The sequence below is a fragment of the Coturnix japonica genome, chromosome 3 (genome assembly GCF_054131305.1).
Source record: "Coturnix japonica strain WE chromosome 3, WE-NBRP24, whole genome shotgun sequence".
In the NCBI taxonomy this organism is placed as follows: Eukaryota; Metazoa; Chordata; class Aves; order Galliformes; family Phasianidae; genus Coturnix; species Coturnix japonica.
Window position 1 is genome coordinate 64,299,557 of NC_140665.1, and position 26,485 is coordinate 64,326,041.

Here is a 26,485-nt window from a genome sequence, read left to right on the forward strand (position 1 = left end):
AACCAAAATAACAAAAAAAGAGGGAAAAAAATGGCTTGCAAGACTTAGGATGAAGGCTGAGCTGTGCCTTTTTTACCCAGCACCTTTGCAAGAACTGTAGGTTTCTGACACCAGCAGAGGAGAGCAGAAACCAGTTGTTCTCATTCTCTGCTGATAATACATTTTTTCACACCCACAGTATCTGCTGAATTTATAGAAATACAAGCAAAAAAAGAAAGGAAAAGAGAGGAAAAAAAAGAAAAAAAGCCTCTTTTCACCAAGATCTTTAGAACTTCTATTTGTGATTTTTTCTTTTCACTTTAGGGGCACAGTGCTTTTCTGTGGCTATGGCAGAGCACCAGCTGTCCTGCAGGTGCGTGCCCTTGCTAATGGCTGATGCTGGTGGGAAGGCACAGGGACTGCGTGCCTGGCTCTTCCTCTTCTTCCTCAGCTTCAGCCCTGTCCATGCTGACAGGGCACCGGCAGCACCCCTAAACCAGCAGTTCTGCTGTGAAACCAGAAGACCTCTCCCAGCTGCGGCCCTTCCTTACTTCAGTGCCATGTGCTGCCCAAGGAGGTGGTGGAGTCACCGTCCCTGGAAGCAAGACATGGAGATATGGCACAGAGGGACACAGCCAGTGGGCACGGTGGGGGTGGGTTAGGGTTGGACTAAGTGATCTTGATGGTCTTTTCCAACCTTAGTGATTCTATGATTCTAAAGCCAGCAAAGCCAGGCTGGTGCAGAACTGGAGAGCAGGGACCACAGCCACGAGACAAACGATGAGACCTTCACAGGAATGGGGATGAAGGGAGGTGAGAAGCAATAAACGCCACGTTACTGATGTACACGAGCGTGTGAAGTGGGCAGTGGGGAGCTGTGTGGCTCTGGCAAACAACTGCGACAAGCCCCTTTGCTGGTGTAATTTGATCAAGAGCGGGCAATGGAGCGTGACAGGGTTGTTACGACCATTATTACATTATTATATTATAAATATTATGGGCTTTCTTTTTCTGTTTTTAGGTGAGAGCTGCCAGTGATGTGTTGAATAAGGAGAGACTCAGCTCCATCTCGCAGGTGAGCAGCTGGAGGGGCAGTGACAGCCTGTACCCACGCACTCAAGGCACTGCAGGCACAAAGGTCCCGAGTGCTGCTCCCTGGATCCCAATCAAACAATAGGCAAAATATCGCTCCAAAATCACAGAGCGAGTGGTCCTCCCCATTGTAAGTGCAATATTGGGCCACACTGCTGCATGATCGGGACAAAGAGACGATGATACAGGCTGGTTTCTATGGCAACAGAGGAGGGGTAGCTAAAACAGAAATGTTGCAAACACGGGCGCTGCTCACCGCACCGCTGCGCAGGGCACCGCTGCCTGCAAAAAGTCCAGATGCCTCCACCTTTCGGCTTGCGGAGTTCTGACATGCACAGACATGGCAATTTGTTCTCCGTTTAGCTGCGAAGAGAAAGGGAACACCACACACACGGCCCCCCGTTTTCTGTGTGCAAAATGTGTGCGTTCTTTAAAAGGCAGTGGTTGGCTGGTTTTCCGGACATGATGTGGTTGAAGCTGTCATCGTAATGGAAATTCATTGCTGTAGCTATGGTAAATCGAGTTTTCTGCCTGTGCTGAATGCATTAGTCTAATGAGATGTTTGCAGCTGGAGAGCGGAGCTGCTGGAGGCTCGCGCGGTGCTAGGAGGCAGGAGAAGATGGCTTGTGCTGGGCTCCGTGTGCATGTGCTGAAAGTCCTGTGCCCTGTGGCTCTGGATGCCCAGGCACTCTAAGGGCACAGCCCAGGCTTCTAACAGGCAATAGGTAAGGGGAAAGCATGCTTTTTCTTCCTGATTTTTTTCCTTTTTCTTTTTTTTCTCTGTCTGATTCTTGCTGTTGAACCTGGTTTTTGAGCAGTTCCTCTTCTGCTTGCATGCTTGTTAACTTCATGGGTCCTTGCTGGAGCCTGTGGGAGGTGTCAGGTGCCGGCGTTCTGGCTCCCGTCCCATCTTCAGACCAGATGCTGAGACTAATTATCCCCTGTTCCCAAAACTAAAGGAAGCAATGCTGTTGGTGTGCCAGCTTGTCCCCAGATCCCAAGGAGCGTACCTCAGCAGTGCTGTTTGTACTCACCTTCCAGGTGCTTCCAGGACAAACTGGGGAAGGACCCTGCGCCTGGAGGAGATGCACACGCGACCTGTCAGTCCTGTCAGCTGCCATCCAGCCCACAGCCCGTGCCTCATCTGCCACTGGTGAAGGCCAACGCAGGTCCGTGAGTAACCCAGCACCCGGCACCACAGATGGCAGTGATCTGTCAGATAGGAGCTGCCTCTGGTGGGGTGCAAACAGGGCTTGCTTGGAGATGGCAAGGGCACGCAGCAGGCTATGGAAGAAAGTTTAAATTCTCTGTATCAGGGGGAGGTGTCTGTTTAGTGCTGATTTTCTTTCTTTTGAGAGGTTTCTGGAGACGTTTTGCTCAAGGATAGACCAAGGGCTTTTAGAATTAGGCACAGTGAGGGGTTAAGTAGTTGGAAACTGTGGGAATGGAGTCATTTGTGGGTGTGGGGATGCAGACTAAAAAGTGTCTTTGTGCCACAGCAGTGCTTGCAGCCCCCTGACCCTGCAAGCTGCCAGCTGTGTCCAGCTGCATGCAGCCAGGGTTGGGGTCGGTCAGCATGGTCCCTGTGTGATGTCTGGGGACGGGCTGGGAGATGGGAAAGTATGCATCATGGGGCCTGGTGCTGGTTGAGGGCTTCGGTCCTGCAGGCTGCAGTGACTACTCACTTTAATTAAGCTGTCACAGTGATTTTCCCAATGAGGCAGAACCCCTCTGCTCCATCTTAAAAGTTACTTGGCTTGTGCACATGCTGCTCAGGTCAGAGAGGTGTCAGGGGAATAAGCTTGCTGGCATGGGATTGTGGAAATGTGGCAAGACAAAGCGCTATCAACCATATCAACTTGATGTGCTACAATCAGAAACTCAGCAGCATTGATAAATGCTTCACTGACGTCCCGCAGTAACTGATATTGTGATCATTTCATTTAACTATGCTTAACTTGAGTACTTTCAAACTTCTTGAGGAAAAGAGTGGGCAGAAAGAGGCAGCTTTCCTCCTGGGGCAAGGACTGCCATGCCCTGAGGTTCCTCACCTGCTGGTAAGCTGCCCGTGGTACCTCAAGAGAAGAAACTGAAGAAGGACTTTTCCCCAGTCCTTTCCTTAGTGCTGTGTTACCACAAAATACATATTACAGAAATATTATTTAAGCAGTGAAACACTACAGAGCACCCCATCACAGCACACAGTTGATAATACCCCAAGCTTTAGCAGGCTGAGGTGTGGCCTCTCCAGAGAAAGATACTCCAGGCTCCTCTGAAAGAGAACAATGAATGGCGTGAGTTTAGTTGTGCTGTAGCAAGTTGCACCACAAGGAACTGGTTTTCTGTGTGCAAGAAGAAAATTTTCTCTTTGTTGCACTGTGTCGTAAGAAAGGTTATTGGAAATAGCGTGTCTGTGTGTCAGGGGGTTATATGCTGCTCTGTGAAACAGAATCACAGTGACTGGGTGCACCAAAGGCCGTGTCTATTGATTCACGAAACTGAAAATAACCTACAACCTAGCAAGTGTCTTTTCACCAAGTTTTATTATTGATGGGAATGAAGGAACTGACCGAAAAGATAAGAGGGGTTGGGGGAGGGCTAGGTGCAGGGAAGCTAGGGTTAAATTCTACTAATTAAAGATGCAAACTTCTGATATTCCACTTTTGTAATAAAACCTTACAAAGATGATGAAACTGTAAGTCGTTCATTAAGATTGACTGCTCCCTTTAGGAACTAGTGTAAATTTGGCCAGAATAAAGAATTGCCCAGAGACAGTCTGGATGTGTAATTATGCTACGCTGAAGGATGAATAATTCCTCTTGAACTGAGCAGTTTGCTGCTGCCCTGCAGTTTATCCTGACCCCATCTTCAGAGGTGATTCCCATCCTACGGGAAAAATGCTGCTATAAATGCCAGCCCTTTGCTCTCTGACTGTTCGATTTGCTCCATTCATTTGGGGCGCTGGATGTCAAGGACAGAATTTGCTTTGCATCCCTCCTTCATCCTCATCCCCACTTCACACTTCCCTCTGTCGCAGCTCCACAGGGCAAGGAGACAAGGAGACAGGGCAAGGAGTCTCTGGTTTCCTGCTCCCTTCTCCTGTGTATGCGATGGATAGGCAATTCTGTAAATGGGGATGTACTAGCAAAGCCAATCCCCAGAGGTAAATAATCACCTCCCTCCTTGAGACCCCTCTGATGAAGTGTTCTGAATGGGTGTAGCTGTCTGTGGATACCATGCTGATGTGTGTTGGCCCACCCCAGATGGCTGGAGAGAAAAGCCATGTTCCCGTGACACAGAAGTCCTTGATAACAAGAAAGCTCTTAGCAGCACTGACTCAAATTCTAGACCAAGACCTCATCTTGCACCAGAAGATTTATTGAGACTTGTGATCACTGCTATCCCAAGAGCCTCCAGCCAGTGTTGAGGCAGTCTATAAACCCACCACTGAAGGGAATGTGCAATTCAAATGCTTCAAGTAAACCCTGGCAATCTAGAAATCAATCCAGATTTCTCTATCTGAAAGACAAACCGTGCTCGACCACAATCTCCAGGTGACCTGACCCTCTGACATCAACCATGAGCCCCAGTGGCTGCTCCAGCCCACCCCTCATGCCATACTGCCAGTGTTCTCACTGCTGTGAGAAGCCATCAAGCTTGGACAGACACACCAGCCTGGAGCCAACACCAGGGATGGTGAAAGGCTTCAAATTCGCAGGGATTTCTAGAAAAAAAAAACAAAAAACACCATAGCTTTCAATAGGAATGCAACCCAGCAGGGAACAGTGAGCCTCAGGGGGCAGCTGCTGTGCAGATACACAGCAGAGACACAGGGTGAAAATAATCTGGGGAGAGAATGCTGCACAAAACTGTTCGTGACCATTATTTATGCATATGTGGGACTCAGTACCCTTCCTCCTGTTACCTTAAAAAAATGTTTATGGTGTTTATCTCCTGATTTCATCTGGCAGCATCCATCTATTTATTTCTGTATAAATGATGAATGAGAGGTTTGCCTAGTAACTGTCTCTTATGGCTCAGTAAATACTTGAATTTATTTGCATATCAAGTCAGCCGTGCTTATACTGCGCTCACTAAATGCAGCACCATGAAATACCACGCAGGGGAGGCTAGCTGGCCATTAACATGTTTAGGATTTATGTGAATGACTCCCTTCAACATTAATAGACGTTATCTACACAAATGGCCTTCCTATAAGGGAATAGGCCATAACGTATCTAAATACTTATTATTCAGTCTGGTTTAGTCATTCAAAGGGATACCCAGCAAAGTAATGTAAAGCTCTGCTGCTCAGTTTTCCCTATAGCTTGGAGAGGGAGGGTACTCCAGCAGGCCACAAAGGAACCTCACCCCATCCCACAACCCTCCTCACCTGCTGATACAACTGGTGCAGCTCTTTGGGGGTGAGACTCATGTTGTTACCCATCTGTCACTGTATCCTCAGTGGCTATCCCAAGCAGATAGTTGCTTTATTTATTTGTATCTGGGCACCAGAGCCTCTGTTTTTATGGCTTCCTACTAACATGAATGTGAAGCCTGGTGGTTTTGACTGAGTTTCACAATGAGCGGTGGAGGGAGACCACAGTACTGAAAGCAAAAGTCCACAAGCCCCAATGAGGTGAAATCACACCGTGTCTCAAAGTCGTGGTTTTTTTTTACATGACTTTGACCTTTCTGCATCTCCTGCTACCCAGGGTGAGCAACGTCTATTTCATATCAGCCAGAGGGGCAGAGGTTGCCCAGCCACATGTAGCCAGCTACATGCATTGGCCACCTTCTTTTTCTGAGGGACCCTCACCACGCTTGTTCCCTTCCTCCATGCAATGAATGTAAAGTGAACTCCAAGTACAAGCCTTGAAATTCAAAGACACTGTCATTAACAAAAGAAATTCATGCAATCACACGTGCTTCAGAACTTATATTAAACCTACCTGCTATGGTTGCCACAGGTGATTTTTAATTAAGTGGTTATTAAACAGGGAGACAACACAGCAAAAATTATCATCGATCTTGTGTCCTCTGCCAGTCTTTGTACGCCATCAGCTGTGTCAGTCTGTTGACAAAGGGGACTGATGCTCAGCCAGGAAAAAAAAATGAGGTTGCTTATTGCTGTTGGAGAGGAAGGTCTGCTCAGGTGAGGCCCATCAGCTTGGTGCTGGATCTCTGACCTACTGAGAGCTCCTAGGGTAATATGGTCTCTCACAGAAAGGCTGACACAGGCATTTCAGTGCCCTGGTAGCAGGAGAGGCTTCACTGTGATGGTTCATAAATGTGAATTACTCCCTTGTCTTCTCCCTGTACCTGCCAGCCTAGGGAAGCAGGAGAAGCAGGGCCCTCGGGCTGAGAGCAGCTTGCTGGCTCCTACCCAGAGGGCAAAAGTAACATTTTGTTGCCACTGAGCCCCAAAGCTCAGGCAACTGATGAGGTTTTGTTTTTCATTTGTTTGTTTTTCCCCTTCCTGAATTCTTACCAGCACTGGCACTATTTTATACAAATGTGAGCTGGGGCAGACTGGGGCAGGGCGTAGCTGTCTTATGCTTTGATGCAAGTAGCTCTCAAGCCAGCCCTAGGTTCCTGTGGGGGGTCCTAGGTGTCATCTGTGTTCCCAGCACCTCCCCAGGGAAAGGGAGGGATGCTCCTGTGCTGCCAGGGAGAAAAAAGAAAGATTGTTGGGGTATGTGGTCTGGGGGGTGGCAAGAAGGAACATTCTCTGCTGAAAAACAGGCAACCAAAGCTGCTTCTTGATTGATTTATTACATTGAATTTGGAAGTGAGGCAGTTCTCCTAAACTCATTCCTATGCAATCCTACATAGTCCCATGTGACAGGAGTCTCCCACAGCTACCAGGCACGTCTCCATGCAGGATAAGCCACAAAAAGCTGTGCACCACTCTTTTCTAACAGATTTTAGCAACAGAGGAATTAATGACAACAGAATAGATAAATAAAGCCCGCTTCTGAAAAGGTCACATTTGCCTGCACTCACAGCTGATGAGCTTCTTATGCTAATTTTGGGGCAGAGAAAGACTGATACTATGTCCCATTGCCCACTGTTTGCTAGAAAGAGCAGTGCAGGTGGGCAGTCAGCATGAGAGTGTTAGAGCATCAGGGGAGAAATGATGCACTGGGAAAGCTGAGGGAGTACAAACAGGGAGGAAAAGGGAAGGAAAAAATATAGTCTGAGATCCCTCCAGGTGTATATAGGGCTCCCTTCATCATTCACTGTGCTGGGCACCCTACTTCAGCCCCTTGCAGGCTCTATGCAAGTGTGGCAGTGTTCTGGTAGAAGTGCATTCAAGTTATCAATTGCAAGATATGATAAACGAGCTAAGAAAGCTTCAGGGCAAAAACAGGATAAACTCTGAGTGCAAAGAACGTGGGACATAGTGATTACATTGGTGGTGCTGGGTCCCAACTGAGTCAGAGTGATAGAGAGAGAATCTACACTGGGCATTTAGATGCAGAAGTAGGCATCTGTAGTAGGGGACTTCACCCCCAGCTTACTACAGCCACCTTAAGCACATCCGATCCCTTTGGCATTTACCCTGGATTTCCAATAGAGATACAAGGAGAATTCCAACCTACCATTTTCTTTCCCTTATGATTTCAGAAAGCTTTCATTAAGAGAGATACACCCATTGTCTCAAGAACTGTACTACCCCCAATAAGAGACACATACCCAGCATCTCAAGAAGTGCACTATCCCCAAAAGCTTATAATAAATACATCTCTGAGTGACATGGTGTAACACCACAATGTGATGGAAAACACAGTAATACCAGCAGGGTAGCAGAGACCCAGGCTGCAACAAGTGAGGATAAGCAACTGTAGATGCAGAAACAAAAGGAAAAAAAGCATCTCACCTTCAAAAGGCCTCACATAGGCAGAGCTCTCCAACAAGATGCCCTCACTTTCACTGCCAGACCTTAAATGAGATCTGGGAGGGGGTTGATCCTGGCTCCACCCCTTCTGGTCATTTAGGTTCCCCCCAGCACCTGCTGCCACTGAGTATGGAAACCTCAGTGCTAAGTCAGAACATGACAGAATTGGCTGATTTGTCAGCATCAGAGATGCTTCATTCCTGAGTCTGTCAGTGCAGACACTTCTTCCTCAGCAGCTCCAAGCATTTCTGAAGTGTGCTGTTTTCACAGTTCTGAAAGGTGAGAGCAGTGTGTTTGTTTAGAAATGAATTACAGGTATCATTCACTGTGCCAAATACAACTCTGTGCGCTGTAGTGACCAGGTGCAGCCAGTAGGCCTTACTGTCCAGCCACACTCACCCAGCCCCACTGCCCTGCCCACCACGTTCCCATGATCTGAGCTCTGAGATGCTTTGCAGCTTCCCAGCATATTTCAGTTCCAGATGTGCTGGAAAGCTCTGGTTTCCCTCCTGAACCCATCTGAGTTTAGGCAAGGATTTGGACTGCATCAGAGTTTTTCCTCTCACAAGAGAAGTCGTGGCAGCGGGGACTGTTTAGTCCCAGCAAACACCACAGACTCCAGCAGTGATGTACATCATTTTGTTTTTGTTGTTGTTTCTGAACGCAATGATTAAATAAATATCCTTTTATTTTTGTCATCGATTCCAATGTTACAATGCATTTGAATAAAAACATGCCTCCCGTGTGTGGAAATGAACGCTTGGAGCATCTTCAGAAGCTGTGGTTGCTGAAGTCCCTAAAGGCAGAAACCTAAGAGCTACTCTAGTTAATGCCAGAAAGGCATGGATCTTTTATAAGTATTATTGCTCAAAATGTAATATAAAAGTGCAGAATGTCCCTGAGGAATAAGGATAACTTTATGTGAGAAATGAGTGAAATTCCTGCCCTGCATCTAAGAAAAGATATTTCCCTATTGACTTTTGTAATATCACTTCTTCAGATTTAAGGGATCAATTTTATTTCCTGGGGCATCCATCAGCTCCTCTGAGAGACAAACACGTTTCTCACAGCTCAGCTCTCCACTCTGTGCCATGGCTGTGCCCATCCCTCAATGGTACAGTGGCCAAGTGGTTCCTAGTGCCTTGTGGTAGCTCTTTCTGGCTCTCAGTCACTCGCCCATTGGGCTGGTTTCAGGGAGCAAGGACATTCAGTGGGCTTTACTGCAGTGCAGCATAATTAGTGTGAACCAAATGTGATGCTGTGGGTGTAATTAGTGTGAAACAGAGTTTCTGTAGTGTTCAGTTTTCCTGTAAACCATATTTTAATGGGAAGGGGTTTCCCACCTCTTTTTGCAGTATGTGTGTATTAGTCCTGCAGACATGCTCAGACAGAGAGGGAGGCATGGAAGTTTCAGTCCCAGCAAAGCAGGGAATGATGAAGGTGTACCCAGGACTGGGGCTGCCTCTGTACTAAAAAATGCATTTACTTGCTAAAGTAATTGAAGAGGACAGTATGTAAGCAATAAAGAAATACCTAGAGTAGCATGGGAGGCAATAACACCAGAAGAGAACAGACAGGCCACCCCAAGCAGCTCATCACACCAATTTTCTCTTTTCCTCTATAAAATCGACTTGCATTTCTTACTACACTGCTGGAGGTCTGCTGGAGCTGGGGAAAGAGGGAGTTTTTCAACTTGACTGGAGCCTTTGTGCCTGTGACTCTTTTCCTGCTAATTCCAGACGATTTCAGGGATCAGTTCCTGCCTTGCTGGTTGACAGCCAGGCGAGCTCCAGGCGAGCGCAACTGCTGGCATTTGTTTCCAAACTCTTCTGAAATTAATTAAACATTCATAAGCCGTGTTCCTGCAGCTCAGGACCAGTCTGGAAGCACTCTTATAGGAAGACCTGTGACTGGTCTCAGATGCTAGTGAGAGCACCTGTGCCTTGAGTAAGGGTGAAGCTGACGGGGAGGACAATCCCAGGGTTAAATTCACCTCTGTATGGGATACAGGTCTTCCAGACAGCTGTGACAGCAGACTATGAGAAACTAGGACTTTGTATTAGGTAACCATTCACCTTCAAAAGCAAAGTCATCACAAGAGGTCCCCTCTTGTACAAAGGTTAAGAGTCTAGGAACCGGCTTTAGTGGAGGGTGAGGGGTTGGACTAGACCATCTTCTAAAGGTTCCTTCCAGTTCCTACGGTTCTGTGATTCTATGATTCAAGAAACCCTTCTTGCCCTGCATAGTGCTGGCATCCCTGGTGTAAACCAGGCTGCCCCATCCAGTTCTTCTGAGACAGGTCTTCTGCATGGGGCTAGCTTTGGCCACTAGGCACCACACCCCAAGCTCCAGAGATGGGCATTAGTCCTGCTCCTCCTCTTTTATTTAGTGGCATAGCTGCAGTTAGAGAGATCGTTGGGTCCTGAGCATGATGGAAAACAGTCTCATGCTCCTGTGTAACAGGGGTAACAAGTCCTTCTTCTAGATCAATGTGAATATCAAACTTCTTTTCCTGTAGGAAAGGCAATGTACATCTGGTTCAATAAAACACTGGAAGCATTTCATAGAAATTATCTAGGTATTTGGATCCTTCTTGGAAGGAAGCTTTGTGAGGCTTATCCGTGCACTGCAGAAACTGCTTGAAGATGTCCCATAAATGCAGAACCTGCAGAAAATTAGGGGGAAAAAAAGGCAAGCAGATATAAAAGCAGAGTACTGCCAGATGAGCAAGAGGGAGCAAATATGAGCATCAGCCAATTACAGACTCAGCTGGAGAACTGAAATGGCCATAATATAAATGTTGCTCATTTCACATTCATTTGTTCCAAATCTTTGCTCCTGAACATTTAACAAAGAGCAGAAGGGGTCTTCTGTGGCTTATCCGTGATGAAAGCTTCTGGCTTCTGTGCGAGACACAGAAGATGAGGAATAAAGTAACTACATTCAAAAAAGAAGTTGGTGTTTTCTTTGCTGGTCTGAAGGTGGTAGATAAATAAGATCGCTTTGTGTGCCTTCAGTTCAAGGAGAGTTAGCTTGTTAACTGTGCAAGTTCCCTGGTAACAGAGCTAATGGCAGGAGGGGACTCCTAGAAAGCAACCTGTAAATCACACGGGCAAAATGTATGATCAGAAACCAGGATGTCTGAACCAGCCACTGCTTGACCAAATTTGTAAAGCAGGCACTGCTAAAATATGAATCCCAATTTAAATTTAATTTCTTCTTGTTCAGAATCACTCATCCCTGGTTTTGTGGATTGAGGTCCTGTCAGGGCTACGGACACTTGTGTACGTAATAAAAGATTTGTTTCAGCATTGCTTAATTGGTTAAAAACTTACTAGGCATTTTTGCATCTCCAGTATCCTCATTTGCAGCTGAGGAAACACAGGCTGGAGGATTCTGGTGCTGGAAATTGTGTTTGGCAGTTTGCAAAGAAGGGAGAGATGGGCAGACTAAGGCCCTGTTTTGCCTCTTGCCTCTCTACACTACCAGAAGCAGCTTTGCCAGCTGCACCCTATCTCATGAGAGCCAGAAGGAGTGACTTTTTGCCTTGTTTTCCTCCTGCCTGATCTGCACAAGCCCACTTTGCACACGTGGCCTGCCCACCTAGCAGAGCAACCATGAGCACTCTTGTGGCCACCTCACCTCCGTTTTCCGATCCTCCCTCCCATGCTCCCTGCTCATGCTCACACTCTGTGAAGTCTCACCTCCTCAATCCCCTACCACAGGCTACTAGTCTGCAACAAAAATGTCAGGCCAAATGAAGAAAGGAGGGCTGGAGAGGCAAGGCCAGCCTCAGCTGCTCCTGAGGGTCCCATTCTTGCAAGGGTTTTCAGGTTCTTCTGGCTCATTTAGCAAACCTGAGTGAGCAGGGGCAGGCAGCATGGCTCTACCTGCTGTCACCAGGGTGCTATCCTTCAAAGGATACCTCCTCAAGGACAGCACCATCTCTGCCATGGAATTAACTTTAAAAAAAATAAAGCAGCGTGCAAGATAACACTGGGAATTATTTTTTCTTTCTTTCTTTTGCTCTTACTAACAAGGAAAGGAGCAGACACCATTAATCCTCTCTGGGTTTTGAAGAAGCCAGTGCCCTGCCTTAGCCACTCCTACCTCTTTGCTGAGGCACCCAGAAAATAGGAGGTAAGGGCAGGGTGCATCACCAGCTGCTGCTTGTGCTGTGCCTGGTGTTCTTCCACCTGAGATGCCAGCCACAAATATAAGCAGCCAGCAAAGCACCTGTGACAGAGATGCACCTGCCTTTCTGCTGCGTTTGGGCATGTTTGGGAATATATTTTTTTTTTTAAATGCAAAGGTAAAAGGATATTTTCTTGTTTGATGTGGATCCATTGGCAAATTGTTTAGTAAAGCATAATGCGATTGCCCTTGCAGTATAACCTGCAGCATTTCTGGCAGTGATATGCAGGTGAAAAGCTAGGTGTGAAGAGAAATGCTGTTTTCCAGAGATGCAGGCAGCCAGACTGCAGCATGCCAGCCATGTCCAGGCTAGTTGGTTCAAAGCAGGCAAAAAGCATGAACACAAAGCAATTAACAAAGATCTTCTGCTCTCACATGTATGAATACTCTGGCATCTTGTAAGACAGACAGCCAAAAATGGAGACCTGCAAGTGTGAGCCTCACATCTCTACCAGTTCTGTATTTCTACCAGGCCTACAAAACATTTCACTCTTTCTTCTTGTGCCATATCTGGTCTGCTTGAAATGAGTTAACAGGTTCATATGAGTTTGTGGTTACATCAACTCTTACCCTTCAGGAAAGTAGAACGCACACCACGTCTTTGCCAGTGTGTCTCAGGCTCAAAATGACTGTGCTTTGCCAGTGTGTCTCAGGCTCAAAATGACTGTGCTTTGCCAGTGTGTCTCAGGCTCAAAATGACTGTGCTGAAGGAAACGTTTCCTACCTCACCCTCTCTAATGCTGCCATTCTCCCTTTGCCTCTCTGCCTGAAATGATGGCTCTGGGGCAAGGTAGACAGGATGTAGGCAGTGATGGATACTGGTGTATGGTGTTCTGGATGCTGCTGCCACTTTCAGTTCTACTGAAGAGAGTTAAATCTCTGCTGTGCTGCAGGGAGAAAATGATCTAACAGAAGATTACAGCTCATTAGAAAGCCATGTTTTTACAGCCTAGAACAAAAGCATATTCATTCATCTTTGTGTCTTCTTACAGTTGCTGCTGTAGCACTTCTCTGTGGGGAGGAAATACTCACAGTTACTTCTTTTCAATGTCTAAAGATCGGTCACTCCACGAGTGGTTCCCAGCAGGAAAAAAGTGTCCATAGCTGTGATTACTCATTAGTAACCAGCAATGGAATTCACCTGGGCATCATAGCTGTCCACATCTGCATTTGTTTCCCTGGGATCCTTCTGTTAACATAAGAAACATGTATTAATCTCATCCCAATGTTGGCTCAAAAATAGACAAGTCAAACCCAAGGCTATTTGAAATTTGTTTAGTTCCATATGCTGTTGTCCATAAAGAAGTTGTGAAGTTCCCACAGTTGTCAGATTGGACCTGGCATGTGGATCCTAGAGCCACTAAGCCCACCATAAAGCATGTCCACATCTGTCCAGCTGGTATCGTGGGAGGTCACACATTCAGACCATGTGGACATACTTTGGGATAACTGTCTGAATGTAGGCATTTGGGTGTAATCTTTCATTGAAATCTCCCCTAAAGCTATACCTGGTTACCTAAGATAGTCTTCTAGTGCTGTCTGAGGTGACCTGGAGTGCCTAAGACATTTTGGCAGATGTGACACAGAGTCTGAGAGATCTGAAATGACAGGAGGTACCTATGCTGAGGCAACTGACTAACTAAGGTTTGAAATTAGGCAAAATGAATCCCATTCTTGATTCCCACAGCCAGGAAGAGCAAATGGGTATAAGCTTTGCTTCCGGCTCAAGCAATGCTTCCCATATTACTCACCCACTGCACAGGCTACCATCTTATCAGGTGGTCACTGTGCAAGGGCTACCCAGCTGCATGTAGAGAAGGAAGAAAAAATAGTCCTCTTACTGGCTGAAGAATATCACTTTCCTTCCATTTAATAACACAGTAATCCCCTGCAGACTGTGCTTTCCTGAACAACAGCTGAAGGAATACCACACAAGCTTATGAGAAGTTTATCTTTTCCAAGTGCAGATGTTGGTAATGTAGGCCTGGGAAATGTGCAGAAGGCAAAAGTCAGAGGCAGGGCTGCAAGTGCTGGCAGGAATTCCAGGACCTGGGATTCCTGGGTCTCTACAATTGGGACCAGTGACTGTGCTGGGAATGAAGGGGATTCTCTTTCAGCTGCTTTGAGACTGACACCTTTCCTGCTCAACTCACTTTTACACCTTGCTTTGGATTAACACATGTACAGTTCCCTCCTTCCCTAGGTATTATCTCTGTGCCAGCCCATGCACAGGTTTGCATAAGACCTGGTGTAAGCCAAATTTAAATGATCATCATCTGGAATTACTGATATAAAATTTTATGCCATATTTTTAGCCCCTTGCAGTTACTGGAGCGTAGGTTAAAAGCCACATTTATTACAGGCATTTGTTTTTATTAAGTAGAGATCCTTGCAGTCCATCAAAAATCCTCAGCTTAGGAGGAAATACACTGTAGCTCCCTCCACTAGCACGGTGTTGCCAGTCACTGAGCAAATATACCATCACACGATGCAGGGCATGCACAGCGCAAAGCACGGGCTGTTGGAAGCATCCTGCAGTGCATGTGGAGCTGCCTGGGGTCCCTGAATATCCTCGGCTGCCCAGATGGACTCATACTGCAGCACTCCCCTCCCTGTGCCTGCTCTTGGGACCTGAAGGGGCAACGTGGGTGGCAGGGCTGGAAATAAAATCAGCAGACCATATGGTTTGCGAGGATAAGGGAAGGTTGCTCTGCGCCTAGCCCTGCATTAAGTGAAGAGAAGCTATGCATGTAAAACAGTTTCCTGATGTTATTTTAAACCGAGGAAAGGAAAGTGATAGACTCGGGTCATTCTGAAGTGTCACCATGATGAGGGCTGTCCAGAGCTCCTGCCCTAGGAAGGGTACAAGGACAGGGCAAAGAGCTGCAGATTTTCTTCCCCACGTACTGCCCCCAATTATTTGTGCCACAGCTATTCCCTGAATCAGGGAGGCGTCTTTGTTAGCAGCCTGTAATTTGCTTCCTTGTATTCACCCTTAAGTGGCATCAAGTTTCCTAAGACAGCAAGCTTTGCAGGAGCTGAGCTGAGGGCCAAGCATCATTGCTCTGTTTCCCCACTGCTGGGGAGCACACTTGTCTTCCAGCATCTGCAGCAGTGTAGCACAGTAAATGCCACCAAAAATGTTCTTGTATTTCCTGAAGCATAAAGGAAAAGAGAGCCAAGTCATGGCTGGTGCAGTAACAACAGCTCCTATACTGCCTCTGATTTTTTTGTCTTTGTTTTATCAGCTCCAATACTTTTCACTGAGGTCATTCCGTGCATGGAATGGCTCCTGTATGCCAGCACATGTGATGCTTTTAACCCTGAAACTATACTGTCTGTAGACACACCAGACTTCTATTCAGTAAAAACAGACCTTCTCAGCGGGCTTTCACATGGTTCTTGAGCTGGTTGAGCACAACTGGAGGACACAACCACGGTGTCCTTGGTCCGTGGTACAAGGTGGCAGCTTTGTCATGCAGTGCTCACTCCAGCCTGATGATATACACCCAACTTTTGCATGAGGGTTTTAGACAGTTGACGTTGAAGACTGGAAATTGTATTTTCAAATGATAGCTCCCGTCATACGTAATGGATCTGCCTGAACATAGCAGATAGCCCTAATGTTATTTAAAAATCCATTTCTAATATATTTCAAATGAGTGCCTTTACTGGGAGTTGGGGTTGGGAGCTCTCTATTTTTGCTCATCCGGCAACTGATTCTGTAAACTACAGAATAGGTAAGACCAGAGGAGAGAACTAGCTGTCAGTGAGACATACTTTCCAAGTTCTGACCAGGCAGAACCTATTTACCCCTGAGATAGGGGATCCCCAGCAGCAGATGCTCCTCACCAGGCAGCCCCTTTGCATCACGCAGTACCACAGCCCCATTTCATTGCCAGCAAGGTCATCTCTGCTCAGTCTGATCATGCTGGCTTCTGAAATTATCAGATTTGAATTTGCAGTTTGTGGATTTTGTAGAAATCTGTAGTTGTTCATAGTAATGAACAAACCTCTGCTTGCTCTCTGTTTCTTTTGAGCATCGAGGACGCGCTGGGATCACATCTTCAGGCTTTTCTCCTTAAGCGAGAGGGCCAGGAGTCAGCTCTGTAAAAACATAAAGCTAGGAGTCTTCTGTTATCACTGGCCTGGGGGAGCATGAAATTGAAAACGTCAGCCGTAGCAAGGCTTATCAGAAAAGCATGAGAATTGCTTATGCCCTCATGCCTAGCAATATATGCTGGCTGGGGCCAGGGTTAGCATTCTGCCCACGCTCAGGAAAGCAGATGCCTGCACAAACCAACATTCAAAAAGCTATTTCTGCATGGGTTTTTTATTGACCTTTGTTAGCACACGACTCTTGCCAGAAGCTATGAAGAACGCTGTGTATTCCCTTGATACTTTGTATGGTTGCATATTTGTTTTCTTTATTAAAACTTGGACGGAGGGAAATGGACCAAATTCCACTCCATTACCCCTGTTCAACTTCATCAGCTGTGTGGAGTTGTGATGAAATAACAGCTTTTGATGGAGTACATCCAAAAGCCCACTACTAGCATGCGCGGTAACAGATGCTATAAAATTGCAGAGCGTAAATGTTTGGCAATCCTCCTACTTTGTGCCGGCAGCCTGGCAGTCCAGCTCTGCCTCCCTGTTTGGGAGTGCTGTGCTTTGTGAGATGGGGGGAGGCCTGTTTGATGTGGGCAGTACTTCCAAGGTGAGGAAGGAGCTGCAGAATCAGTGGGTTGTAGAATAATGCAGGTTGGCAGGGACCGCAGGAGGGAATCCCACTGAAAGCAGGGTGGGCACATTCAACACAGAGTGAGTTGCTCACCAATTGAGCTGGTTGCTCACCAAACCTATGACACTGGCAAAATGAGGACTCAACTGAGACACTGAAGGATGCAGGGTAGGGACACCACTGTGGGGTTCACTGTTAGCCACCTGCAATAGAGGCCTTGCCACCTGATGCAGCTCCCTGCACTGTACTCAAGGTTAGTAGGGAAAACTGGGCATGATACCTAAGAACTAGTCTCACTTTGGAGCAGCTGAGCTGAATGTAGCCTGTGAATTGCACCCAGGAGTGCATGCCTGTAGCATATTTGTTTCTGCTTTATGATTCACAGTAAAAGACAAAATGACGATGTGAGAAAACGTGCTACTGCTCGGCATGCTGATGAAAAGCCATGAAACAAAAACTGAGTAGAAAACTCTTTTCTTCTTTCTCCCCGCTCCTGGCTGACCCACAGCTCCTGGGATGAGCCACTCACCACCCCTGCCCACCCTCCGGGACCCCTCAGCCATGCCATCCCCCCGCATCGCAGGGAGGAAGCGAGGCCGGCCCCCGCTGCAGCCTGCACCCATCAAGGTGACCGTCCAAAGCCTCTTCTCTGCACCCAGCGGGGCTCTGCCGGTAGTAAAGATCCCAAAGAAGAGAGGGAGGAAGCCTGGACACAAGGTAAACATGTGTTTTTCACACTCCTCCTTCCCCTCCTGCTATATAAGATGTTTTGTATGTAAGATGTTTTGTATGTAAGATGTTTTGCCCTAGGATCTCAAGGGAAATGCAGGAAAGGAGGCAACAGGAGGCAACTTTGTGCAAGTGTTGGGTGGAGAAAGCAAGAGGAGACACTTCCTCTTCCACCCCATTAAAAAAACACATAGTGTATCTAGCTTGTGGGTAGGATTTTTGTTTTTGTGAAACATGGCATATGGAAATACTGCGAAAGTATTGTTTACTTCACTATTAAGCTAAAACTTCAGGATGGAAACATCTGAATTGATTTACTTCAGTCACTTGCAGTTACCAATGCTGTTATCAGTGATGCTGGGTCACTTGTAGGCTCTTTGGATTAAAACTCTTCAATTCTGATGTAATAACACGGTGGAGATGTGAAATGGAGCCCTGAGTGGTGTACCAGATCTCACTGTGACCTTGTGCATGGTATGTCAGCAGCCTGTCTGTCCATTTGCAATGGATCTGTAACATGAAAAAACATGCTGGTAGCACATTCTGCTCCACACCAATCACACCCCTCCTCCTGTGAGAAAGCCTTTTGCCCAACACCAGTCTGTGCACAGGAGAATCGGAGAGGAAGGCTCAGATTTGCCATGGTGCTGCCATGGTGCTGTACTTTGGATCACAGTGTCAGGGCAGTCAGGCACTGCCATTGGGATGATGTTATTCCCCAGGGAGTGGCAGCTAGCAGCAAGAAATGCTATTACAATTGATGGCTCAGGGTTCGGAAGCAGACACTTGAGGTCTGTACCACCCGAGGTGTCTGGCCCTGTGCTATTGTTTTACATCATAGGATTTGTACACCACAGAAACCTTTTCTGGGAGGAGCCTTTGTATGCAGTGCACTCAGCTGAAGCGAGCTGCTCTGTCTGAGCATGAGTCAAAGATTGCCTTTTTGATGGGGAACTTGAGCTTGATTTAATTAGCTCACTAATTGTGCAACTTTCAGATGCCGTGAGACTGAAATGCATTTTTAAAAATCACTGTGGCCAAGTGGCAGGCAACCAAATTCTTTATAGCTACCAGATAGCCGAATTATTACAGAGCAGATGGAAAAATACTTCTGAATTTTTAGCAAACTAGGAATTTACAGCCTAGATTTAAATGTATTTTGACCAAGATGTGAATACCATACATTTTTAATCACGTACTCCTTAAAACCAGATGACCCATTGCCTGTTTCCGTAGGTATTAAAGCAAATGGCTGTGTCTTCTAAAACTGACATCTCACCCTGCTTCACCTCAGAGCAAAGCCCTTTTCCCTGCTCACCTGTTTATTCTTTTTTGCACATTCAATTATGAAATGTCACTAGCTCTTTTGCCAAAAATCATTTTATACCTGATGCTGGCTATTTGCCAGAGAATCACAGAACTGCAGAGTGGCTTGGGTGAGAAGGGACCTCAAAGCCCACCCAGTCCCAATCCCTGCTGTGGGCAGGGCTGCCACCCCACAGCTCATCTGCCCAGGGCCCCATCCAACCTGGCCTTGAGAACCTCCAGGGATGGGGAACCCACAAGCCATAAAACACTGCATTTTTGTTAAGCACAGATTTCTTCCCAGGATTCTAAATCTCATTAGGAAGAGATCTGTCAGCCCTGCTAGAAGTGAGAGGATCCGGCCCTGCTCTTTGCACTGCTGGAGCAGTACTGCTGCAGGGTGTGTGTGATGCTAGAGGGCATCCAAGTAACAGGCAGCAGAACCTGAAGGGGGAAGGACTGTATCTGGGAAATACTGTTGCCCATCTCCCTGCTTTTGCTACAGGATGGCAGAAATATCAGCTCTGCTGACTGCCCCATGTGGGTGTGCAGGGCATATCAGAAACCCCAGGGCTCACCAGAGCCACCCCCTGTCATGATGGCTGAATACTCATATCAGCACCCAGCCTGCATCAACCAGATGAAAACCCACATGGTCTCTGTTTCTTAGCGAGACACAAGGACTGCTGTGGGTTTCAGTACCCAGGAGGTATTTTAGCCATGGTCACTACTATGCTGTCTCTTGTTATCAGGCACTGTTTAGTTTTGATCACATGAAGGCATAGTCTTTTCCACCTCTAATAAAAATGGCATTTATCTGGACCCTAAAGCTGAAGAGCATGCGCTGTTGCAATTAAGTTTGCAGTAAACCTCTCACTACACCAACAGACTGACAGGAAGGAGCTTGCAGGCTGCTGAGTGTTGACAACACTTGCCTTCTCTTTCTTTGCTCTTGAACAGCAGCCTGCCCGTGCTCCCAGCACTGGGTACCAGGTGGAAGATCCTGCTGGGCACTGGCAAACCTCTGCCTCTACAGGCAGCACATTTGAACCTGTGCTTGGGGCCATTGAGCTGTGAGCATGGGGACAAAGAACTAGGGTGCAAGAAACAGCTGTTTTGTTTGCTTTGATGGGTAGCATCCCTGCACTAGCTACCATGCTACTGAAAGCAAGAGAGACCCCAAAATCCTCTTACAGTGAAGTCTTTGCTGGGATAAGCCAGTACCTGGGGAAGGGCCCAAACTCCCAAAGATTTAATAACAAAAAACTCCCTTTGGTGGAGGCAGTCCCAGCAACCTCCCCTCTCCCTTCCACCATTTCCCGTTCTTACTGTCACACTGACATAGCAATGCTTGTTTTACATGGTTGCAACCATAAATCATGGGCAGCATAAATCTTTATTCCAAATAACCTCTAGTCTCCATCAGGACTACTGGAGGTTTGGGTCTGTAGCTAATAGTCTGGCTTCATTTCTACCTAAGATACATGGTGATGTTGTGCTGTAAATTCACACAGGTTTTCTTCTCCAAGCCAAGCTGTGGGTCGTGAAGATTGCTAGATGTAATAGTGCAGTACTTGCTATTTACTGTCATGTAGCAGCACACTATGGACCATGGTCTGAGCTTATTTACACAGGTGCCAACCCAAAGGAGCCTCATGGTGCCACTGGATCCACAGAAGTTCTATACCCCCATAATCAAGAGCAGAATTTAGCTCTGAAGTGTAATGCGGATAAAACACCTACATCTCCCCTATTCTGAATCACGGGGAATTATTTACATGCACATGAAACAGGTTGTAAAATGCCATTGCTCTGATTTGTTAGAGTCTTATGCCCAATTTGCTCAGGTGTAAATAACTGCCCCATGGGTGGCATAATATTTGCATCCCATAACTGGAAATGCTTCTACCTGCAGCAAATCAGCCTGGCTGTGGGCTCCTGCCTCCTACCAGGGCAGAGTTTCCAGCCTGTGGCTGCAAAATTGCTCCCAGGTGGGAGCTGCTGGGGAGGGACACACGCAGAGAAAAACTGGAATATCTGGTGTTTGGTTTTGTTTCCAAAATAACTGTGGGGTTTTTTTGCAGCTGAAGTCTCGTGTCCTGATGACTCCCCTAGCAATCTCTCCACCAAGAAGCACGCCAGAGCCTGATGTGAGCTCAATCCCACAGGATGCAGCCACCATCCCCAAATCGACCACCCCACTCTTACAGGCTCTTACAGGTATGTGGACTGAGGCATGCTGCGGCAAGGGGGGGAACATATCCCACAGCTGGCAGCCAGCTGCTGTGCTTTCCAGAACAAGCACAGCTCATGAAAATGGGACTTTTCCAGATCAGACTGATGGCAGTAACACACAGCAGAGCTGAATCTGGCAGGACTATGCTTTGGCAGTGCCATGTTTGGCAGAGACCTTGGGCCCATTCTTCTTGAAATGCAGATATCAGCATCCTATGAACACCCATTGCCATGTGAGCAAGGTGTATCTCTTACCTACATGGGAAGAGAAGGGCAAAGAGGGAGTTAACCAGCACCTAGACCCCAGTGGTTCACAGCAACAGCAAACCTGCTCATTTCTGATGGTAGTCTCACTCCTTTTTGCTTATCGGAGCAGAAGGAACATAGGTCAATGACTTTAAACTGCTGTAAATGAGAAGAAAATCAACGAGACAATAGATACACCCTGAGATTTCGCAGAGAAATGGATTAGATAACATTAGGTTCTAAACTAAACATATAAATCCCATTATTTCTTAGCTGGGATGCACAGAGGAGAAGTTTTCCATCTGCTCTGGAAGCAAAATGATACTAAGCATGGTGGCGATAATAATATATTTTATTCTCATTTGTCCTGTCACATCTGAAGGCTACAGAGTGCCAAGTGGCATCTCACATTGTGCTGCATTAAAAGATGTGGCTGGTGCATGAAGGCTCCGGCCAGATCAGGGATGAAGGGAAGGAGGCAGGCCCAAGCTAGCAAACCTGGTGAGGCTTGGTGCCTGATGAGCTTCACCTGACAGCCTCCTGTAACCCATGCATGCTGCTGCTGTCCCTGGGTGTGCTGTGCCTTGGCTCGCTTGGTACTTTGAAGGTGCACAGTGCCATGTAACAATAATTATGATGGCTGTTATGGCCCTGTTTACTCAGGATATACTGCTTGAGCCCCTTCTGCCGCTGGGTGAGGGATGTGGTGGCAGTGTGTGCTGTGACAGTCGCACTAGATTTTCATTATGGTGATGCAAACTGTAAATTATTTCCAACTTTACGCAGCTGTCATCATGTCCTCCGCATTGCTTGATGTTTTTTTGTCACATATCTGATTTCTGTCAGAGGATAATGTTATATTGTCTGAGAGATGACAGCTCCAGTGCACTCAGCCAGCTATTATAATACATCTCACTTTAGCCTGACTTCAGGCTGTGTCTCGGTCGCCTGTAGTTACCACAACACCAGCTCTGTGCCTCTGAGATGTGGTTAGCCCCAGCCAGGCTTAGAGATGCTTACACAAGCACAGGGAGAACACTGATTTTTTGGCTATTGCAAGCAAGTCTGATGGCACTGAGAAAAACTGACTGCTCCACCTCATGGATTATACTGCATCCCTTGCAGATGTGCCTTTCTGATCCCTGTGGGCTTGGTGCTACAGGCAATAGCTGTCCCATTGGTGTGGTGCAGTACATGGGGGGGGGAGGGGGTCAGAAAGGATTGGACATGGAGGGTCAAGAACCTCCCACAGCCTGTGGTGTAGCACTGCAGCGCAGTGTAGCCCCCTGAAATCCCCCTCCAGAAGCCAAAGCTTGAACCATAGTCTCATAAAACTAAGTTCAGATCAATGTTTCTCAAAGGGCAACTCCATGAACCAGACCAAAATACAGACAGAAAGAACAAAAACAACACAACAAAACACCTCAAGGTAGAGTTTAGCTGTTGCTGAAACACCTTGGCTCATTAGTATCCTTCACTCCCTGGGCCCCTGTTGTGCTCACCAGCTGGGTGCATGGACAGTCTGCAAAGCCTAGACCCTAGGCACATACAGGGCACTTGTGGGAGCTCCTTGACCTCAGCGTGTCCTCATCTGTGACTATGAGCAAAGGCTCAAGCTTCACTAACTTCACTTCAGCAATGGGTAATTAGCAGAGGGAAGCTTGACTGTGCAAACACAAATGGCAATGATTCAGGAATGAAAGAGCTCATGAAATTAATAGAAATACATAAAGCTAGCGTTTGTTGGGTGCTCTGAGGGCCATTTTGTAATAACCATGTTGGGATTTTGTGCCCACAGTCTGCATTTACATCAACAAACAAGCTAATCTGGGGCCATACCTCGACCAAAAGAAAGTGCAGCAACTGCCAGAGCACTTTGGGCCTGAGAGACCTTCCTCAGTCCTCCAGCAGGCTGTTCAGGCTTGCATCGACTGTGCACTGCAGCAAAAGACTGTCTTCTCACTCATCAAACAAGGATATGGAGGAGAGATGGTGTCAGGTATGGTATTTTTGTGCAAGGGTGGGAGGCCAGTAACAACCCCAGGGGTTGGTACTGGGTAAAGTCATGTTTAACAACTCCATGAATGCTCTGGCTGATGGAGTAGAAAGCCTCTCCAGTAAATTTGTGGATGACACCAAACTCATCTGGGAGCTGTGCTGCCACCCAGAGGTACCCCAGCAGCACAGAGAGGGGTTGACAGGAACCTCAGGCAGGGATTGGACCAGATGGATGCAGAGATACCTGCCAACCTCAGCAATCTTGTAATGCTCTGGGTTGTGAACAACTGGAATGTGCTTGAAGCCTTATCATGATCCCTAACGTTGCCTGTCCTAGTTGTCCCATTTACATGAACAGGGTGGCAAGCTTTGAACATCACTTCTGCTTGTGTAAAATGAACCGCTGCACCAGCATCAATGTGATGGAAGTGTGATGTCCTAGTAAGGAGTGTTGCAGCAGTAACTTAGAGCTGGAGCAGGACTAGCTTCAGAGCTCACTGCTCACTGCTCAGGCTACATCTATAGCTAAGCTTTTCATGCAGTTGTACAGTGAAGAGCCGCATTGGAACCCCGCGTGAGGTTCACATGTTGCTCTGAAGGAAAGTGCACAGGGTTCAGCTTTTGATGTGTTCAACCACAGGCCCGGAGCTGAACCTGCTCTCAGCTGTTGGAACTGCAGAAGTCCTGCAGCAGCCTCCAATGGAGCATCACTAAACAAATAGATCAGAGAGAACCAGAGATCAGAGGGAATTTCCCAGGAGCTTCTCATCTTCCCAGAATGATACTTCTTGCTGTATCTAGATGACCTCTCATGTCCCATGCAGAGGCCTTGGCCTGCTTCTCAGTCTGAAGAGGGAATTGTTTTGAATCACTTCAGGAGATTTGTGTCACAACGTTGTTTTGGCGTATGGGGATGCAGTGAAAATGAAATGATGGGAGTGTGGAAACAACACTTTCTGAAGAGCTGCTGCAGCTGAGTCAAGCCAAGCACTGCTAGCCCCAGTTATAGCAGTTGTACAGGCACCATGCACTGTGTGGAACAGGACATCAGTGCTGCTTCATTTCCTTTCCTCTCATTCTCTCATGTGCTGCCTAACTACAGGTGTGCCTTTTCTAAGGGACCTTAGAAGTATGCTAAGAATGACACAGATTTGGTCAAAGAAACATGAGACTGGAGTAATTTAGTGCAAAACTTCATTGTTTTTTCCTGGTTCTGTGCTAAATGCTTTTCATTGCAAGCAGGAATTTTTCAGTGTTCCCAGGGAAAAGTGAGAAGAGCTCCTTAAGCTTTTCTAGTCTGCTTTGAACTTCAGGTGGGGGTGATTGGGTAAAATACCTTAAGTCACACAGACAAATATTAGTGTGAAGTCTTCTTCCCTGCTCCCAAATGATAACCATCCATACCTTGCTGGGGATTGAATTGCTCTTGTTTGCTTTCCAGTCTCAGCGTTTTTTGAGGGGAAGCAGCACCTCCTGAACCTGCTGGCAGTGAACAGCATCGGGTACGTCCTGCGCTTCCTGAAGAAGTTATGTCGCAGCCTCCTGTGTGAGAACCTCTTCAGCAACCAGCCCTCCCAACAGTACAGCACCATGTCAGAAAGCGTGGAGGTGTACGAGGACAGACGTATCGAGGCAGGTAAGCTGTCTTATCAATGTATGCTCCAAGTTTAGTAATGTGGAAGAGATATACTAGAGATATGCTAGAGCAATGCAGGTCCCTGGGAGATCTTTCCAGAGGGAAGCAGCACACAGATCCACAGTGTCTTTCCAGGTGGCTGTAGAGGAAGTTCTCAGCTGAGAACCACTGTGTTGAGGAGCCTCAACATTGACAGGGGCAATCTGTTGCTTGTTTTATGCCTACTTAATCTCTCTTTCTAAGGAAACAAGGATTGTGTAGCTCCATTGTCTCTGTTTCTACTGGTTTTCTTCCATAAATTCTGGCCTCCTCAACCATATCCGGCCCTGGAACTGGAAGAGGGATGCAAAGTTACGGCTTCACTAGCAGAACCACCCAAACTTAAATTATTTTGCTGCCTTTCATTAACAGTGATATGGGTGCTAAGGGAGTACACTCTCTAATGCAATCAATTGCATGTTTTCATGTCTACAATGAGAGAAAGGTGTTTTCACGTCCACAGCTGCATTCCACAAATGGCTTGTTTGCCAGGGCAATTGAAAGGCATGCTTTACACACTAAAGCTGAGAGTGGGGAGTGCACACGGGGGCAGAATCATTTCTGTGCAGAGAAATCCAGTAGCACTGGAGCCTGAGCCCCTGAATCTGTGGGGTATTTCATTGCCTAAATCTCTTTACCTCCTCCCTGGAAGCCAGAATTTCTCTGCAGCAAGGTCAGCACAGAGGCCCCTCTGCTTCACCAAGCAGGAACAGGGGTTCTCTGCAGTGGCGATAATGAAGGACAATGGGAGGCCTTTGTGCAGACAGGTCTGAGTGAGCCTCAATTGGGACAGATCTTGCATGGAAGCTTCAGGGCCATAATAAAGCACCACGGGAAGTCATGCAAAGCAGCCCCATTTTTCATTGTGTCTGATTTCCAGCTCATAATCGAGATGTTCTTTTCTTTAAAACCATGCGCCTTTCAGCCTCTGTGTACCAATGAATTTAACACATGTATTGACTTCAGTGCAGTTACTCTTGATTTACACTGGCAGATGTGAAAGGCGAGGCCGGCATCGTGTCCAGTCATATTAATCCACTTACACCATACAGGAGCCACCTTTTAACCCTGCCCTGCAGCACATGCCCCTGAGCCATTACTCACCTGTGCTTGCAGCCAACTGCCAGATGTTAATGGCTCACGTGGGCCAGGTGGGATTTGTTGATGCATGCGTCTATCACTTACAGTGATGCTGACATGCCTTGCAGCTAGCACCCAGAGCCTGTGTCTGCAGTCAGCCCTGCTGACACTCCATCACCCTCCCTGTGCCTGAGTTAATAACGCCTCTTGCAACTCATGCCTGCTCCCCCTTCCATAGTCACAGAATCACAGAATCACTGAGGTTGGAAAAGATCACTAAGATCATCTAGTCCAGCAGTCATGCCATCCC

General features: G+C 47.0%; 1 protein-coding gene across 2 annotated transcripts in view; it reads left to right on the forward strand.

The window, feature by feature from the left end:
• The first annotated feature begins 1,305 nt into the window (after positions 1–1,305).
• Positions 1,306–26,485, forward strand: part of SCML4 (Scm polycomb group protein like 4) — a 47,362-nt gene continuing 22,182 nt past the window's right edge. The window contains exons 1-6 of one of the 2 annotated variants that reach the window (XM_015858810.3): positions 1,306–1,796; positions 2,113–2,240; positions 17,416–17,624; positions 21,026–21,161; positions 23,221–23,421; positions 24,862–25,056. In XM_015858810.3, the coding sequence (XP_015714296.2) occupies positions 17,424–17,624; positions 21,026–21,161; positions 23,221–23,421; positions 24,862–25,056 (733 nt within the window). In that variant the 5' untranslated portion in view covers positions 1,306–1,796; positions 2,113–2,240; positions 17,416–17,423. The remainder of the gene's footprint in view (positions 1,797–2,112; positions 2,241–17,415; positions 17,625–21,025; positions 21,162–23,220; positions 23,422–24,861; positions 25,057–26,485) is intronic. The other variant, XM_032443763.2, reaches the window with a different exon arrangement.